We start from the raw sequence: 18256 nt of genomic DNA, 5'->3' as shown, positions 1-18256 counted from the left end.
TGGAATGCTGTAAAATGGTGTGGTACTGTATGGAATGTTGTATAATCATGCGGTAATGTATGGAATGCTATATAATCATGTGGTACTGTGTGAAATGCTGTAGAATATTGTGATCCTGTGTGGAATGCTGTAGAATGGTGTGGAACTGTTTGGAATGCTGTAGAATGGTGTGGTACAATATGGAAATCAGTAGAATGGTGTGGTACCCTGTGGAATGCTAAAGAATGGTGTGCTACTGTGTAGAATCCTGTAGAATGGTGTGGTGCTATGTGGAATTTGTAGAATGACATGGTGCTGGGTGGAATGCTGTAGAATCATGAAGTACTGTATGAAATGCTGTAGAATATTGTGGTACTGTGTGGAATGCTGTAGAATGGCGTAGTACTGTGTGGAATGCTGTAGAATGGTGTGGTGCAGTATGGAATGCAGTCAAGTGGTGTACTGTGTGGAATGCTGTAGAATGTTGTGATACTATGTCAAATGTTGTAGAATGACATGGTACTATGTGGAATGCTGTAGAATGGTGTGATACTATGTGAAATGTTGTAGAATGACACGGTACTATGTGGAATGCTGTAGAATGGTATGGTACTGTATATATATTATGGTCCTGCCACCCTCTATGCTGATAAGGTATCATGCTATGCATTGTCAGTGTGAAAACAGACTGGACATAAGAAGGCTGAAGGTGTGCATTACTTACAAACTTTTCCTGTTCTTAAAAGCTTACTGCTGTTTCCTTAAGGGTATTTTATTTTAATTTCCTGCAGCACATTAGATATTGAAAGTTAAAAGGTGTATCATAGATTCCACTTTTATATCTTGATTAGTGTTTTATAATTTTCAATGTGCAGCACATTGACTGATAATGGAGTCAAATTTGCGACCCCTAACTTTATTTTGCCATATTCCTTGATTATACTCCTAAAAACTAATTTACTTGTCTGGAAAACTTAGTACCTGCTAGATTGAAAAACATGTTGCATACTTAAATATGAGTGACACAGCAAACATAAAAGTAAATTTTAAGTTCATTTCAAAAAATATATTACTTTTTCTCTGATTAGCATAGAAACACAGAAAAAATATACTTGTTAATTTTGTTTCTGTTTCCTTTGAAACTTTACTAGTTCCATACATGCTTTTTATGGGCATCTTGAGACCATAGTAATATACTGCATGTGAGAATAGAGGGACATGAAGGTGCGGGCCTGCCAGAGAAGTTATTGTTCTCTAGCCAGGCAGAATGAGTGAAACATACACCCATGTGGCAGCTTAGAGTAGCACGGACTGCCCCTGTTGGCCGGTATGGGGAAGGTTAGGAGTACAAGAAAATGTGATTCTCTGCAGTATGACTCTTATTTGTCATGTCCAGGGTTTTTGGTTGCTGGAAAATTTAGGGAATAAATTAGTCATCAAGGAAAAAGGGCTTATTGGTCATGGAAAGATAAAGTAGACAAAACAAGCATATAAAAATTTGATTTAATCTAGCTTTATTTTACAATAATATTTTCATTGCTTAGTTTATAACTTATAGTTACATGCCTTAGAGAAAGTGATCAGAATTAATCTCTCCCCCTCTCTTCAGACAGGCATGATGCAGTGCCCCGCTACACTGAGCTGGCGTCTTTAAAAAATAATCAGATTTGTATAAACATGAAGCACAATGAAGCAGTTTGACAGCACAATAACCTCAGCACGAGTGAGAGCTTGTATTAGCACTGCCATTTATGGAATTCTAAGGTCACTGAGGTCACATTTTTTTGAAGATACTGTGCAATAAATGTTCTATTATGACCTAGGCATAGTTTATATGAATTACAGATTACGTAGGCAATGCCAATGAGCTTTGTTTACCATTTCTAATGTACGTGAGATTCTTTTTTTCTCTCTCTCTCTCTCTCTGTCTGAAAAATGGTACTGTTCAAAGCTGTCTTAAAACCTGACATGCTCAAGAAACATTTCTTGGAACACTTATGTTTACTTTGCATATAAAACTGCTATTAAATCTGAATGTGGTTTCATATGCACTGGTTGATATTTAAATGTATCAAAATAAAGAGGTGTAGTTTAAGAGTAAATTAAAGGGAGATGCAAGAGTGATTTTGTAACACTGTTGAGCAAAACACAGTTACAAAGTTCTAAATCTGGGAACCTCAACTCCTGAGTAAACCACTTTGGAATTAGGAGCAGACATGATGAAAGATGATATGGGATAATTTCTTATAGACTGGAACTGTATCAGCTATTGTTAGCCATAGGTATGGTACTTATGAAACAGAATTTCAGTGACTATGTTCAACATTACTTGCATATGACTGGTGCTGCTGGCATGGACAGCATTTAATTTAAGATAAGGAGTGAGTCTGAACCACATGCCACATGACTATCTTAAATAATTAAACTGCCCTGTATATATCCTCATTGTTCACAGACAGTGAAACCAGTATTTGTAGACTGACGATTATCTGGTTTTTGATTTATTTTTGTACCCAGTCCCCCCAAACCATTATGTCTCCTGTCCCTTTGTAGCTCAGCCATTACTCCTGTTTCTGCATTAGAAGATGCTGAGATGGAGAAGTAAGAACCTGGGACCATAGCATCATTCAGTGGGAGTTAAACATATATCTCAATTTCATTATTCAAGAATCAGGGACAAAGCTAAAATAATGAATGTGGGGGGGGGGGTAGCAAAAGCCCCAATCAGGGAAAGATTTTAAATATTACTCTAATTCACTTAGATAATTAATATAACAACAGGCTTTGCACCAACATGCATTTATTTTCTGAAGAATAAGAAGTATGAAACTCTGATATTTAACAATAGTGACTAACTGTAATCTTCAGTGATTTACCAGCAAATCAAAATGTTAATGAGGGCCATAGTACAAATATGAGGCACAATCAGGACCATTCTGTCAAATCACGGACAGTTTTGAGCTATGGAGCTGAGATTTTCTGAATGCTCCTAACCCCTTCTATTCACTAAGCAGGCATTATACAGTGCCCTGCTACACTGAGCTGGAGTCAGTTTTGATTCCAAACACACACACAGACACACACACACACACACACACACACACACACACACACACACACACACACACACACACACACACACACAGACACACACACACACACAATGCTTGGGTGAAGTTTGAGCACTCAGTGGCTAATCTCACATCACAAAATTTCAGTGTACTTGACAGAAATACTTGACTTTCCTCCATATGGCTATACTACAGTGAGATGTCTCTGACTCCTTCTTTCCCCTAGGATGGGCAACATGACATTAAAGACAAGTCCCTTTCCTCCTGAAACATCATCTCAAGTACCTGTGACACCAGGTTTATCAGCTTAGGCACAGTCAGGGCTTAAACTTAAATGCCATTGTGCTGACTTAAATTGATGGATTCAGTGCAGCACAATTCACTGATGCAGAAATTTCAGATGCTATGTTGGCAACTGAAATTGCTGTTTCTGAGAAACTGAAAAGTGATTTCATAGTTAGAATAACAATGCACTTTTTGCATGGCAGTACACCCCAAAAGTTAATTTTGTCATGCATTTGTTTACTTCTGTCTGTCTAGCCATCTAGCTTTCTCTCTATCTCTCTAATCTCCCCGTTATTTATTTATTTATTTTTATTTTATTTGACATCTGTTAACAGGGATAGTCCAACTGGGTCACAAGACACATTTCAGTGAAAAGCTTCATAGTTTTAGAAAATTACAAGACTTACAAGCTAACTATATTAAATAAGTATACAGTGAGTACATTGCTAGTTTAACTGTGATAACAGAAAGACTTATAAGCAAAATTAGTAGACATAAGTATACAGTGAATACATTGCACGTTTATCTTGATAACACCTTACACAAAATTATAACTTTGACAAGACTTTTACAAATTTGACAAGACTTTTAACATGATACAGTGCCACTGACTCAGTGATAGGATATTTGCACAATAGCATTTTTCATGTTTGAATTGGAAGAATACTTGTGCTGTTTAGATTAGTTTATAAGAAGGTAGAAATACAGGAGTAGTATGGTACATTTTTCTAGTCTTGACAGTGCTTAATGGAAGTGGACATGTTAATGTAATTGCAGGAGATATAAGAGGACAGATTGTGCATTAGCCTGTGGTTATGCATGTGCATAGCCATGATTTATTTAAGCATTCCTTTAGGAAGGTTTTAAGCAGAGGTAGGCTAGGGGTTAGCCTAATGTTGGGAAGGAGGGTGTTTTAAGATTTAGCAATAGAGTGTGAGTATAGGGATTTTTCTGGTTTCAAGAATGTTTGTAGATTTCAAGAAGTTTTTTTTCTTCAGATCTGAGGAGTCTGTTTGGTTTTTAATTTTGTATTAGGTCTTCTAGAGCTGGACAGGCAGTGGGCCTATAAAATAGGTTGTATGTTGTAAGTAAGTGTGCATATAAAAGCTGTAGTGTTAATTCTAACCAGTTTAATTCTTTAAGTGATGTATAGTGATGTGTATGGTAGTTGGAGTTAGTTCCAAACTTTGCAGCTTTATTGTAGCATTGCTCTAATTTAGTTTTCGTGAAGTTCTGCAGGTAAATCCTGTGGCTAGGTTTGTAAAGGCCCCAGGGCCATTCGCCTAGTACACAACTATGAACCTATGAACCTATTAGTTAGTATACCGGAAACAAAGAGAAGTGATGGGAGCAGGAAGATTTTAGCCAGCGTAGTCGTAGTGTTAAGGAATTGTCTGTTTCTGTAGAGTATTCCTAGTTTTTACATTTTTTTTATATTTTGTTGAATATGAGGGTCAAAGTTGGGTTTATCATCAATTATAACAACAAGTAGTTTAGTTTATTGAATGATGTCTAAGATGGTATTGTCGGCTGCATAAATACTTAGTTGGCCTGGGTTGAAGATGGTATTTTCTGGGTGGAATATCATACGTTTGTTTTTGGGGGATTTAGAAAGAGTTTTGACTCTGTAAGCCATGATTCAATTGCTGAGAAAGATTGCTGGGTTTTGATTAGCAGTTCAGGGAGGGTACGTGAAGTGCAGATTAAGGCTGAGTCATCTGCATACTGTATTAATGTTCCTGGGGAAGAGGAGGTATATAGGTTATTGGTGAATATGTTAAATAGTAAGGGTTCTGAGATAAAGCCTTGAGGTACTCCTGTAAGGTTTGGTAGGAAGGGGAGAGTTGGTTTGACCATTTAACTGCTTGTTTCATATCATGGAGGTGACTTTGGAACCACTGGAGTGTGGAGGAGGACCAATCTAGGTTGGATAGTCTGTTAAGTAGTAAAGTGTGTGAAACAGTATCAAATGCTTTTGAGAGGTATAGAAATATTGCTGCTACTAGGTGACCTTTGTCCCTGGCTTTGTTAAAGGTGTTTGTAAAGGACAGTAGTGCTGTGGATGTGCTGTGATATGGCCTGAAGCCATGTTGAGTTTGAGAGAGCAGGTTGTTTTGGAGTAGATATTTCATGACTTGTTAGTGAAGACACTTTTCCATGATTTTGGATACAGGGATAATATTGATATTGGGCAAAAATTAGAGATTTCCATGGAATGTCCTCCTTTATGAATAGGTGTTATGTGAGATAGTTTCCATATTGTAGGGACTGTGGCTTCAGAGAGTGACCTGTTTATTAGGATGCTGACTGGATATGCAATTGAGTCGGTGGTGAGTTTTAGGTATTGGGGTGGGAGATTGTCTGCTGATGTGGAGCAAGGTTTGAGCTTCAGCAGTTGTTTTTTTATTTGTGAAGTGGGTATGGGATGGAAAGTGGAAGTATTGTAGGAGCTATTTTGTTGGTTAGTGGCATTGTCATGGGATTGATCTTTTGTGGGGGTGTTAATGAATTATTGTTGGTGTGTAGGTGTAGTTATGAGTTACCTGAGTTTGTAGAGGTGAGTAGGTCTGTTATTACGTGCTGAGGATACTAGGTGAGCGAGAGTGGTCTTTGTTTGAGCCTGGGTTGAGGAGGGTAGTTATAGAGTGCCAAAATCTTTGGGGATTGTGTCTGTGTTAAAGCTGGAGATTGGAGTAGTATGAGTGTTTAAATTTGTTGACTATTTTGGTTACTCTATTGTGTAATGTTTTATAAACATGGAGATTTGGTTGGGTTCTGTTTTGTTTCCAGTTGTTCCATGCTATGTCTCTTTGCTTCATGAGGTCATTGCAGTTGGCTGTTAACCATGAGTTTTTTTGTTTTCTTTACTCTCTTTGTTTGTATGGGGGCCAGAATATCAATTATTTTTAAGAAAGTAGTATTGAAGTATTGAACAGCATCATTCAGTGGTAGTAATTTTAGGGTTTACCAGTTTATTCCATTTAGTAGGTTGTTGAGTGTTTCTTGATTTAGTCTAGTGGTACTTCTAACTGTTTTTATGGTATGTTCTGTTAGGAGGTGGGTGGTTGCTCTGATGTCAAAGGCTGGAAGATGGCCATTTAGTGAATTTGGTAGTGTACCTGAGGAGGTAAAATTGGTTGGATTGGATACATGGATCCAATCAAGGGTAGAGTGGTTAGTGAAGTCTTTGTTGTACCTTGTAGGTTCAGTGACTAGTTGTTTAAACCTGTAGAGGTTTATATTTGTGTTTGGAGAGTTTACAGTGATGGCCTGCCAGTTAATATTCACATCTCCTAAGACTACAGTTTCTAGTTTGATGTTTTCAGTTGTCCATGACAGCATGTCTTCTAGGAATGGTACATTGTTTCCTGGAGGAATATAGACTGTTATGAGACAGATTTTTAGATTTTTTTGAGTTGTTAAGATTTAGGGTATTTATTAGTACTTTGTCATTAAGGAATTGGGTGGTTTGTGTGGGTAAGGAGTTATATTAAATCTGGATAGATACAGGAGTGCTATCCCTCCACCCTTCTTTTTTAGTCTGTCTAGTCTAAAGATGGCATAGCTAGGGAGTATAATTTCAGTATCATATTCCAGAGTGTAGCCAGGTTCCTGTTAGGGTTAAGATGTCTGGGTTGTATTGCTCTATCCAAGCATGCAGGGAAGTTATTTTATTGCATAAGCTTCTTAGGTTTAGAGTAAATAGGTTAATGGATCTCGAGTTAGGTTGTACATTTGGTCCAGGGTTTGGGTGTATATCACCACTTTGTATTAATTTAATTTTATATTATGGATGTAGTATAGGAAGAAGAGGTTTAGTGGTATTGTGGGTTTTTATTTTGCTGCTGGGGTTGTAGGGGAAAGGATAGTAAAATAGTTGCAGACAGATATTTGAGTAATGTTTTAGTTGTTGGGATATGTTGTGGAGAATGTTATAGTGATTTAGATGGGTATGGCTGCTTTATTGGTAAGTTATGTGGCTGAGCTAAGTAGTATTAATATTATGAATAAAATGGAGAATGTTAGTATCTTATGTGGGGGTATTGGACATAATGAGTGGGGTTTACTGGAGTATAGGATGAGTCTAATTATGGTGGTTGGTGAGTGGATAGTTTAGAGATATGTTGTTATTTTAGTGGGAAGTGGTGTGGTTTGTTGAGAGATGAATGTGTGTGGGGTCTGCTTACCTATAAATGTAAGGATACATGGGTGGGTGGGAATGAGGTAGGGTAGGGGAGTGCAGTGAGCCTGAGTGAAGCGAGGACAAATGGAGCAGGTCTGACCTGGACCATCTTTGCAGTGATCAAAAACAATCAGTAAGGTATTAAAACCAGTGAAAAAGCAAAATGATATTTTACTTAAAAGTAGGGTTTTAAAACAGAGTGGACTACCTTTAACAGTGAAACATATCTTAGATGGCGTGATCACAGAAACATAAATGCTTACTGCATGGCTGTTTGGTGAATGCAGATAGTCTACTGTGCAATAAGAAAATACTGCTGGTGACTAGAATCAGATTATCTGCAGATGCAGAGCAATGGTATCGGCTTAAAGTTGCTGCTAAAATGAATGGGATAGTTTACATTTAATACACTTTTGAAATGTTTGTGACACTGTTTGTGAAATGCAAGAGGATTAGAAACCAATCAGTGAACCTTAAGAAAAGGCATTTTACTTTGCACAGTCACTCTACTTTATATTGTTAATTTAAGGCAAGTGTAGACATTATCTAATTTTACCCTGAATTTCTTGAAGGATATAATATTAAAGCTAGGGTTAGGTACAGATGAAGAGGAGAGGTAATAGTATGCTATTTTATAGATTTAAGGCTTTAAGCAGTTGCAGTACCTGGTGTTGTGAGCTGTCATTGCCTGTACATCATGACTACATAGTGGGTCCATTTTTTCCCCTTCCCTTACTCGAGAACACGGACACTCCAAAAATATAAACTTCAGAAAAATTTTGGACTGTTAGTTGATCACCGCCACAGCCTCTCTGCTTCTATCCAGTGCCTGTATATCGTGACTACATAGTGGGTCCAGTTTGTTCCCCTCCCTCCCTATACTTGAGAGCATGGACACTCCAAAAATATAAACTTCAGAAAACTTTTGGGCTACTAGTTGACCACCTCCACGGCCTCTCTGCTTCTATCCAGGTGCTTACAATGGCTATTTTCAACTAAACTCCAGTGAATTTTGTCTTTTAATCCTTTCAGTAGCATCAGCTATTGCTTTTTAAGCAAATGGGTATTTATAGTGCCTTTTGGTTGAGCTCTGCATCAGTACTGACAGTTACATTGTATTCCCCCCCGTGACTTCCAAGTTATTCTTACCTTTTTTCTCTGTTCCCCTGTCATAGTGTTTAAATTAGGCTGTGTATAACTAATTTTAACTCCCCATATTGTTAGCTACACTGCTCCTTCTTTGGTAAAAGTCTATCTAGTAGAGTATCTCCCTAGTCTAAATTTTCCTAATTTCTGCCTGCTTCTTTTGACTTTTGTATTTCTCCTAATTTCTGCCTGTTCATTTTGACTGTAGGACTCACTCATACTTAACTTACCTATCCTCCTGTTCCCACTCAGCCACTATATCACATCTGAAATCCCTCTAATTATAACTTTGTTAAGCTCTTTTAATTATTCTATTGGTTACTTACCCCATAGGGCTCCACTGATTGTTTTTGCAGCAGTTCAGCATAGATTAGCTCTGCCTGCTCCATTTGCCCTTCAGGCTCACTTTGCTCCCTTACCCTGCCCCCAATTTCCACCTGCCCCCCTCACTACTACCACATTTATTTAGCACTAACTCCTCCCACTCCATCTTTCATCCAGTCATGCACAACCTCTCCCACACGCTCACAAACCTAACTTAAAGTGATTAACTTCATCAATACAATGCCTGTCACCAACAAGTTTCCTTAGTCTAATACTGCCCATTGTACTCCTTAGCACCCTTACTTACCTAACACAATTCCTTTACGCCTCTTACACCCTTCCACTACACTATATCTCTAACTACCAATATAATACATCATGCTCCTTCTCCTCTATTACCCATGAACTCTACCCATCAAACATAACCCTCTTATGTAAACACAAAGTACTACCTATCATACCCTCTTCTAACTTACCATACCCTCCACTCCCTAACAAATACTCTACCTATCTCCTCCCAAACTCCTTCTCCACATTTGACTTTATTGACCTCATACTAGACCATATATCCCTCTCTCTTTCTGGTGACATTCACCCCAATCCCATGCCCACCAACCCCCCTTCTATCTTTTCTCCCCCTCCATCATTCCCTCACACCCCCAAGAGCAATCCCATTACCACAATTAATGCCCAAAGTCTCTATAATAAAATTCCTAACCTAGATGCATGGTTTACTCACAATCAGCCAGACATAGCTGCCATCTCAGAAACTTGGCTGAAACCACACATAAGAGATAATGAAATCCTGCCTCCTGGCTACCATGTGATTCGTAATGACAGGCCCAACAAAACAGTAAGTGGTGTATTCATAATCTACTTTTCCACCTACTCAGTTACCCCATAAAATACTCCCACTCCAAAATTTACCAACTCTGAATTAACCATAGCTCTGTTAAAAGTGAACAAACACAAGTCCATATGCATAGCTACTTTTTACATCCTTGCAGCTAATAACATCCCAGTACTAGAAAACATTCTCTCCTGGTTCTCCTCTAACATTAAAAATGAAACATTCATCCTAGGTTATATAAATATTAACTGAGCCACCATTAACTCTCAATCCCCTACCCAAACAATCAACTTCTTTAACTTCATCCAGCTAATAAACTCCTCCACCAGGCCAAGCAAAGATGGAACCTGCAGCTCCACCATTGATTGGATCTTAGTGTCTCATCCAAATCAAATCTAAAATATAGGAATCCTTCATGGCCCCCTCAGTGTCTATCTACCAGCCTTTGCTGACTGGTACCCCTCCCCCCTTCATAAACAACATCACTACATTCAAATCCAAAACCTGTCCAACTTAAACGCACAAACATTTTCAGGCAGCCTAAAACTAAATGACTGGACACCTTTAAAAAACACTGCCCCTTGACAATGCCATCAACTACTTTAATGAAACTTTTCTGTACCTACTCAATAACCTTGCTCCTCTCAGAAGCAAAAGAGTTAAAGCTATAACTTCTCCCTGGCTGTCTAAGGAAACTAAACAGATCATGCTCCTAAGAAACAAAAAGTGGAAACAATACTAAAGAAATAAGAAACCTTATATCCTACTAGAATTTAAACAACTCCGCCACTCCATAAAAAAATTAATAACCAGATATCACAAAACATGTTACTCTAAGCTTCAATCTGAACATACTAATAACCCTAGAAAATTCTGGAATACTATCTCCTCCCTCCTTCATCCTGACAGTAAAGACAACCCATGCCCAAACCCTAACTGCTCTAACCAAGAAACAGCCTCTCTATTTAACACTTTCTTTGTGGAATGTGCAAACCTGCAGCCAGCTTCCCCAGCTCCCCTCCAATATATTCCCCCCTCCCCATACCTTCCACTCTGATCTCAAAACACATACCCCTTCCTTCAGCCTCAATTCTGTAACCACACACATAATAAAAAAACTCCTCCTCTGACTGAAATCATGCTCCAACTCACCAGATAATTTACCTGCATTCTTCCTCAAACTACCTGCCAACAGCATAGCCTTCCCCATCTCCATCATAATAAATAGGTCCATCAAAGAATCTTATGTTCCCTCACTTTGGAGATAAGCATGCCTCATCCCACTCCATAAAGGTATTAAAACACTGACACCACTAATTTTCATCCTATTGCCATACTTTCCGTACTCTCATAAGTCCTGGAAAAATGTATTCACTCACAACCAATGCCTTATCTAACACCAAATAACCTCCTAACCCCCCCCCCCCCATAGCGTGGATTCCCTCCTGGTCCAGTACCATCACTGCACTCCTCTCCTTCCTCGAGTTCATTAACCATGCTTGTGACCCCAGCAAAACCATGTCAACCCTGTTCCTAGACCTTTCCAAAGCCTTTGACACCATCTCCCACTCTAAACTCCTATCACAACTCTCCTCCCTCAATCTCTCACCCTCCACCATAGCTTGGTTCACCAGCTTGCTCTCCAAAAGACAACAAACTGTTAAATGGAAACATTCCACCTCCTCCTTTCTATAAACCCCTACTGGGGTACCCCAAGGTTCTGTCCTTGGCCCCTTACTTTTCTATATATTCATCAACAACTTTCACCACTCCATATCCAATTCTACACTAATCCAGTATGCAGATGATTCATCAATCATCTGCTCAGCTGACACCCCTTCCAACTTTCTGCAGGTAATCCAGTCAGCTTTCTCAAATACTGAAACCTGGATGCAAAGCAACCACCTAGCCCTTAATGCTAATAAAACCAAATTAATGATTTCTTCCCCATCTAAACACTCCCCCATTGATAAAAACTCCTTCAAAATCATAAGCTAGAATAACACCCCCATTGAAACTGTCCCTCACACCAAACTGCTCAGTGTCATTATTGATGTAAAATTCGATCTTCACATACAAACATAAAAAAACACCAAATATTAGGACTCCTATAATAAGTATACCATTATCTCACTACCCTCCACCAGAAAGACCCTCGCCTCCACATACCTTCTCCCCTCCGTAATGTATGGCGCTCCTCTGTTCTTGAATCTTCAGCTTGGCCTTCAAACTAAATTAGAAACCTATTACAATAAAATCTGCAAATTTGGAACCAACTCTAGGAACTCATCCTATCACTGCATCTCCCTCCATTTACTGCAGTGGCTCGAGCTTTCCAACTATCTGAACCTCCTTAAACTCACCACTGCCCATAAGCTGATATTTAACCCATCCTCCTGTCCCTCTCTCTCCACCTCCTTAACCCCCTATATTCCTAATTGCTCACTTAAGTCAGAAAATCAGAACGTGCTAAAAAATCTATAAACCTTTATGGTCACCTGGACACTCTCTGCTATCCTGCTCCTTAGCTAAACTATGGAACTCTCTTCCTCTGTCCCTTAGAAATACTCATAACCACTCTTACTTTAAATCCCTCCTCCATTCCCACCTATCTTCAAAGTGGGAATGCCCTTGCTCCTTCCCCACATAGGACCCTCCTATATCAATACCCACCTTCTAACTCTGTGCATCATCTCTGCACTCACATCATTTGCCCTCCTACTCCTCCTTAACCCCCAAATTTTGTTAATAGTTTATTTACAACGATTTCTCGTCCTCAATTGTAATTCACTGTTAATGGCCCTTAGACTGTACTGTTGCTAGATTTTTACTACTATTATTGTAGAATGTAGATTTTCAATTGTAATTCATTGTTAATGACTCTTAGACAGTACAGTTTCTAGATTTTATTATTATTGTAGAATGTAGAATTTTTTTGCTGTAGAATGCTGCATAAAGCTGTATGACTGCTTTGTATCTGTATATGCTAATATGTTTGTCATTGTTACTGGAGCTTTTCTCCCCGGGCCTCCACTTAAAACGGATTCTTTTTAGGCCAGGTGGACTTCTCTGGTCATCAAACTGAAATAAATAAATAAATACATTTAAGTTTTTCTCTAAAGAGAACAGACTGTGGTTTGGGGGGGACACACTTACTGGAGCGGGTTATGCAACTGTTGCTTCTCGGTGATGAGCCCATCAGTGCAGTCGTTTGAGTAAGGAGCTGTACAGCAGAATGTGCTAACACACTCACTAACACTTGTTTAAGTTAGTGCAGTTGAGGTATTTTACTGTTTAGACACTTGGAAGTTAGGCACCTACATTAGTTTTAAGTTTCTTTAGTGGCAGGACAGTGCCTGTGGGTGCTCAGTGTGTGAGTGAGGTATTTTTGTGGTTTCCCTTCTTGTTATGGGGGGCAGAAACCCGCTTAACCTGAGGAGTGGCTTGGTTTATTGAAAGAAAAATAAAAAAATGTAAGAGAGCATTAGGTTAAGCTAGCATCTGCTGTGTGACCAGTCACCAGCAATGGTAGTGCTATGACTAGTAAGTAATAGCTCAGGTAAAGCTGTAAGAGTCAGGGGAAGGGCATACTCTATCAAGATAGGTTATAGCCTAGTAAAATAAGTTAAATGATACATAGGAGAGCTATAGAAATGAAAGTCATGTGTGCAAGTGTGTCAGTTAGGAAGAATTAAGCTGGTTAAGATTGGCCTTGGTTTTAAAGTACTCAATAACAACATCATCAGGTAATGGTAATTGTTGTTTCTGCTTCAGCACCTGATAATACACTTTTTTTCTTGTGGCAACATACAAAAATATAGTGTGAGTAATTCATAAAGCAATTCTATACTGCATTTAAGCAAGATGCACTTTCAACATGTTTTAAACACTAGTTAGTGCAGTTAGACAGAGCAGTTCAATGCAATATGTGAAATTTCTCTTCTGGCTCTATAACAGTCTTTCGGCTTTTCCGGTTAGGGGTCGCCACAGAGGAACTCTGGTCCACTAATGATTGGCAGTGGATTTTTATGGTGCTGAGGTGCCAGCCGGATGTCCAACCTTCAAAGAAGGCACATCCATTCACACATGCACCTACCTGCATGTCTTTAAATGTCACTCGACCGTGGAGAAGACATGCAGACTCCACACAGAAGGTGCTCCAGCTGAGAATCGAACCGGAGAACCTCTTGCTGTGAGGCGACAACGGCTCTATAACAGTAAACAAGGAAAACAGATTTATGTGCATATGTGATAGCAGTTCATTAAGCAGAAATGTCTAAAGCCATCCTGCAGTATTAAAGAACAGAAGCATACCTTGAATGCAAGAACTTACATGAGAATAATTACACGCCAGGGGAGAGAAACAGCTGCTGTGGGATTTGGAAAAAAAGGAAACAAAATGGCACTCTAGGTTTATAATATCTCAGGCAATTAAATACAGGGCAAGAGCTGGAGGGGGAAGGGCAAAGACTACAGATAAGGAGATGGATAGCCAATGGGTAATTGAACTCTGCAGACACTGTTTGTGAAGTGCGAGAGGATTACAAACCAATCAGTGAACCTTAAGAAAAGGTAGATTACTTTCCACATTCACTCTTTATTTTAAAATTCATTCTAGTGTGATTTGTTTCAATGTCAATTTTATATTCTTCAGTTGGCAAATCTGGCTTAGAGAGTGAAAATGTTGTAAACATTTCAGTGACCATACTGACTAGAGGAACTGAGTTTTGGCTTTGCTTACCAGAATATGATCTATTCAATCTAAATAAAACACGGAGGTGTTTTGCTTATGATTTGTAAACCATATGAAACTAAACTGATCTCTGTCTTTTCTTTCAGCAAATTAAAGCCATAAAGGAGGCATACAAAAGAAGTAAGCATTTTTACATTTATTTACAATCTATGCATTTTCTTTAAAGTGTAAATTGTGTCTCATTTCCCTTATGAAGATTTGTTTTCACCATCTCTGATTGACCTTTTGTTATTATTTTGTATGTATTTCAATACCACTCCATTGGTAAGTCTTCCAGTTATAGTTTATTCTCAGAGATGATTATAAATCATGTACAGCCTCAACAGAGAAACAAATCCTTACAGAGGGTTTTTTACCAAATGTTGAAGTGGCAACAAAGCATTTGTTATCACAGGTGCAGATGGCTGGTGCTGATAGTGACACAGACAGAGTTATCAATAGTGCAGCCATGAAGGAATGTACTTCATTTTATTACAAGAACTAATGTGAGTTCACTTATGGACATACAGTTTATGATTAACCTTGCATCTTTCCTGGATAGTAGTAGCCTATTACATATTGAGAAAACTGCAAAAAATTCTTGTAACCATTTATGTCATGGAAAGTTCTGGGCAGCACTAAAACTATAAAGAAATACATTTGCAGTGTAATTAGAACACTAGTACATAAAGTTGAGAGTCGAGACTTTAAGTTGTAGTCAAGAGCAACTAAGACAAAAAATGGAGATTGTCTAGTGGTAAGGACTTCTTGGCCAGTCTTGTTTAATAATTTCCCCTTAATGCAGAGCACAGTAGTTCTTCCAAAATAATCTTTAGTTTTAGTCCCTTTTAATTAATATGGTTCTACATACCCTTCTCCATACAGTTTGAATGATATTTTCACTTTTTTCCCACTAAGTATAATGGAAACATTTATGTCATTTTATCTCCCTTTCACTGAAAAACAAAATTATTTTTATAATTCTTTTTTATGCAGTCCTGTTGTGATCATGTCCCCATGTTTATTCTTCCATACTCTGAAATCAGAAGATAGGAGGAGGGAAAGATGAGTCGTGGACCATGGCCACCAGCTCGTATGAGATTAGGAAACTTTTCAATATTCCTGTCAGCCCTTCCCTGCCAACTCAGAAGAGTGGAGCAATGCCCAGCTACACTGAGCTGCTGCTAGTCTATGCTTCTGCATGCTAGAGATACTTGACTAGAGAGTATGCCCTCTTTGGCCAGGCTCATTTACTGTATTTCATGTGAACATGAGCATGGTGCTGGGTTTTCTCCCAGGAGGCACTCCTCTGCTGGGAGTTTCACCTCATCAGCTTCCTCCTGGGATGGGCAAGTGTAACGTGGAGCATCTCAGTCATTATTTCTTGCACTTAGCCCGCCTCTCATTCATTATCTCTTGCACTTGGTCCGCCTCTCATTCATTATCTCTTGCACATGGCCCGCCTCTAATTCATTATCTCTTGCTGATTCCACAAGTGCTTAGGCTCTTAGTTGAACCCAGGTTGTCTGGTACATATGCAGGGAGCCATCCTTCTTTTTATTTATTTAAACATTTGATAACTGGTGGGTGGGCTGGTCTGAGAAGTGAGTACCCTTTCAAGTGAAATACAGGCCACAAGGCAGTGCAACAGTATTTTGCAATAAGTTAAAAAGGAAGTAATTACAGGAAAAGCAAAAAACTGAAGAGCTGTTTTAAAAAAAACAGTGTTTTTCATAGGTGAAATACAAAGAAAGTGTAGAAAAAGTGAAAATGTTTGAATAAAATAGAAAATGAAAGTTAGTGAAACAGTGTAAGAGAAGATCAAAAGGAGCTTGTAAGTCAGGTAGCTAAAAAATAAAAGTTTCTGCCATGTCATATACATTATATTTACCTTCCAGTTTCATATTTTGAGGTGTTATAAAGTTTACACTATCCTGAAAAAGTTTCTTCTGTACTTCACTTAAACCGTTGATGTACTACTTAAAGTATTTTTTAAAGTATTTTTATATCCTTTTCTGGTCTATAAAAGGTTTTAATAATCTATTTTCAACCTGCTTGTTAACTAGGTAAGTGAACTAACAAAATCTGGAACCTTTTGAAACATGACACTCAGACTCACTGTGATGATTGGGGAGAGATGGGTGAAGGCTGCCAGTCTAGTCAAATAGAATTTGATACATAATTCTATCAACTATATAAATAAATGTAAAATACAGGCATGTTTTCTTGAGTGTAAAAGAATACTGTGAAATGTGGAACTGCAAAATATGTGACAACATTGCACTCTACTGGCCCAGTGAAGCATGTTGTGACCCTTTCATGTTTTACAAATCGGCTCCAGTGAACCTGGATAAAGGTTTCATGCTCATTGTTTTAAGGCTAACGTTTATGACCAGAATTTACATGTAGAAGGTGCTTTATTGCTCTGGTTTCTGCTAGAGTGTATATGTGAAATACCTTGTATTGCTGTAGTTTACTGAGCAGGTGTTATCTTGCTAAATAATGCAGTTTGTGGCCTGAGAAAAGCTAAGTGTCAAAATGATGTAATTTGGGAGGGCCTCAGCAGAGCTGTTGGTTAGTGTTTAAAAACTATTGTTCAGTGAGAGACTAAAAGCATTTTGACTTTGGACATCTAACTCAGCACTTTGCCTTATGCTCACGTGTAAGTTTTAGCACTGTGATTTCTTGTAGGAATAGTTAAAGCTAGTAAAGATTATTTAGGTATTTTTCTTTGATATCAGACCTGTACTACTGTATTATTTTAAGTTTCTGTGTGATCTTTAAACTCTTAGATATCTCTGTGGTGTAGTAGTTTTGTCGTGTGTTTTAATTATTTATTATTAAATATTTTTAAAACCATCTACCTGTGGCTGGTTTATGTAGAGATAAAGTATGCTTTAGAGTACATTATATATTTATAGAGTTTGTTGTAATAAGCCCTTCCAATAAGCCTTAAGACTGATTAGTCATACTACCTTTGGATTATAATATTGCACAGTAATTATTGGACACCCTTTTAAGGGCCTTTTAGTAGCTGATAATTAACTGGGTGGTGGCAGGAATTACTACTGTATGGTCTGGGTAATAGGTGCACAGCTGGAGAACCTGTGCCAGCCTTTTCCCAGGAGGGTCTGTGTGGTTGTATAACCTCTTCTCAAAGTGTGTGTGTGTGTGTGTGTATCAGCTACTTGGGCAGGGACACAAAGCACTGGTTGGTCAGAGAGAGTACTGGAGGTTTTAGCTTGCCCAGTTAGGCTGAGATCTGGGCCCTGTAGCTGTGCCAGTGGGGAGTCTTATTGGGGACCTGGTGAGCAAAGGAGCAACTAGCCCCAGACTGACTGTGATCTCTGTGTGCACTTAAGGGAAATTGTACTTTACTGTGTGTATTAGTTATCCTTTCCTCTTCTCAGAGATGACCTCCCTGGTGTTAGTGGTGAGGATTGAGGCTCCTTGATTGCTGGGCCAGGGCACGGCCATCACACTCACCAAATGTACAAGATATAAATGCATTAAATATGGACTGTGTGGAATCAACAATACATCAGCATGTTTTTGTTAGGTGTAGTGCTTGGATGATAAACACGTGAGAAACATGTGGAATATTAAATATATGCAAACTCCTTTCAGACATTAATTGAAGATCAGGGCTAAGCCCCTGACTCTGCATCTATGACGCTTTTACAGTT

The 18256-nt window shown here is 38.6% G+C and overlaps 1 protein-coding gene across 1 annotated transcript in view; it reads left to right on the top strand.

Moving 5' to 3' along the window:
* ANXA13 (annexin A13) overlaps positions 1–18256 on the top strand; it is a 293708-nt gene that overhangs the window by 166089 nt on the left and 109363 nt on the right. Inside the window, exon 5 of the mRNA XM_044066589.1 lies at positions 14678–14711. Coding sequence (XP_043922524.1) covers positions 14678–14711 — 34 coding nt within the window. The remainder of the gene's footprint in view (positions 1–14677; positions 14712–18256) is intronic.

The sequence above is a fragment of the Protopterus annectens genome, chromosome 3.part1 (genome assembly GCF_019279795.1).
Source record: "Protopterus annectens isolate FY-2018-M chromosome 3.part1, PAN1.0, whole genome shotgun sequence".
NCBI classification, from domain to species: Eukaryota; Metazoa; Chordata; order Ceratodontiformes; family Protopteridae; genus Protopterus; species Protopterus annectens.
This window is presented reverse-complemented; position numbering and strand designations above follow the sequence as displayed.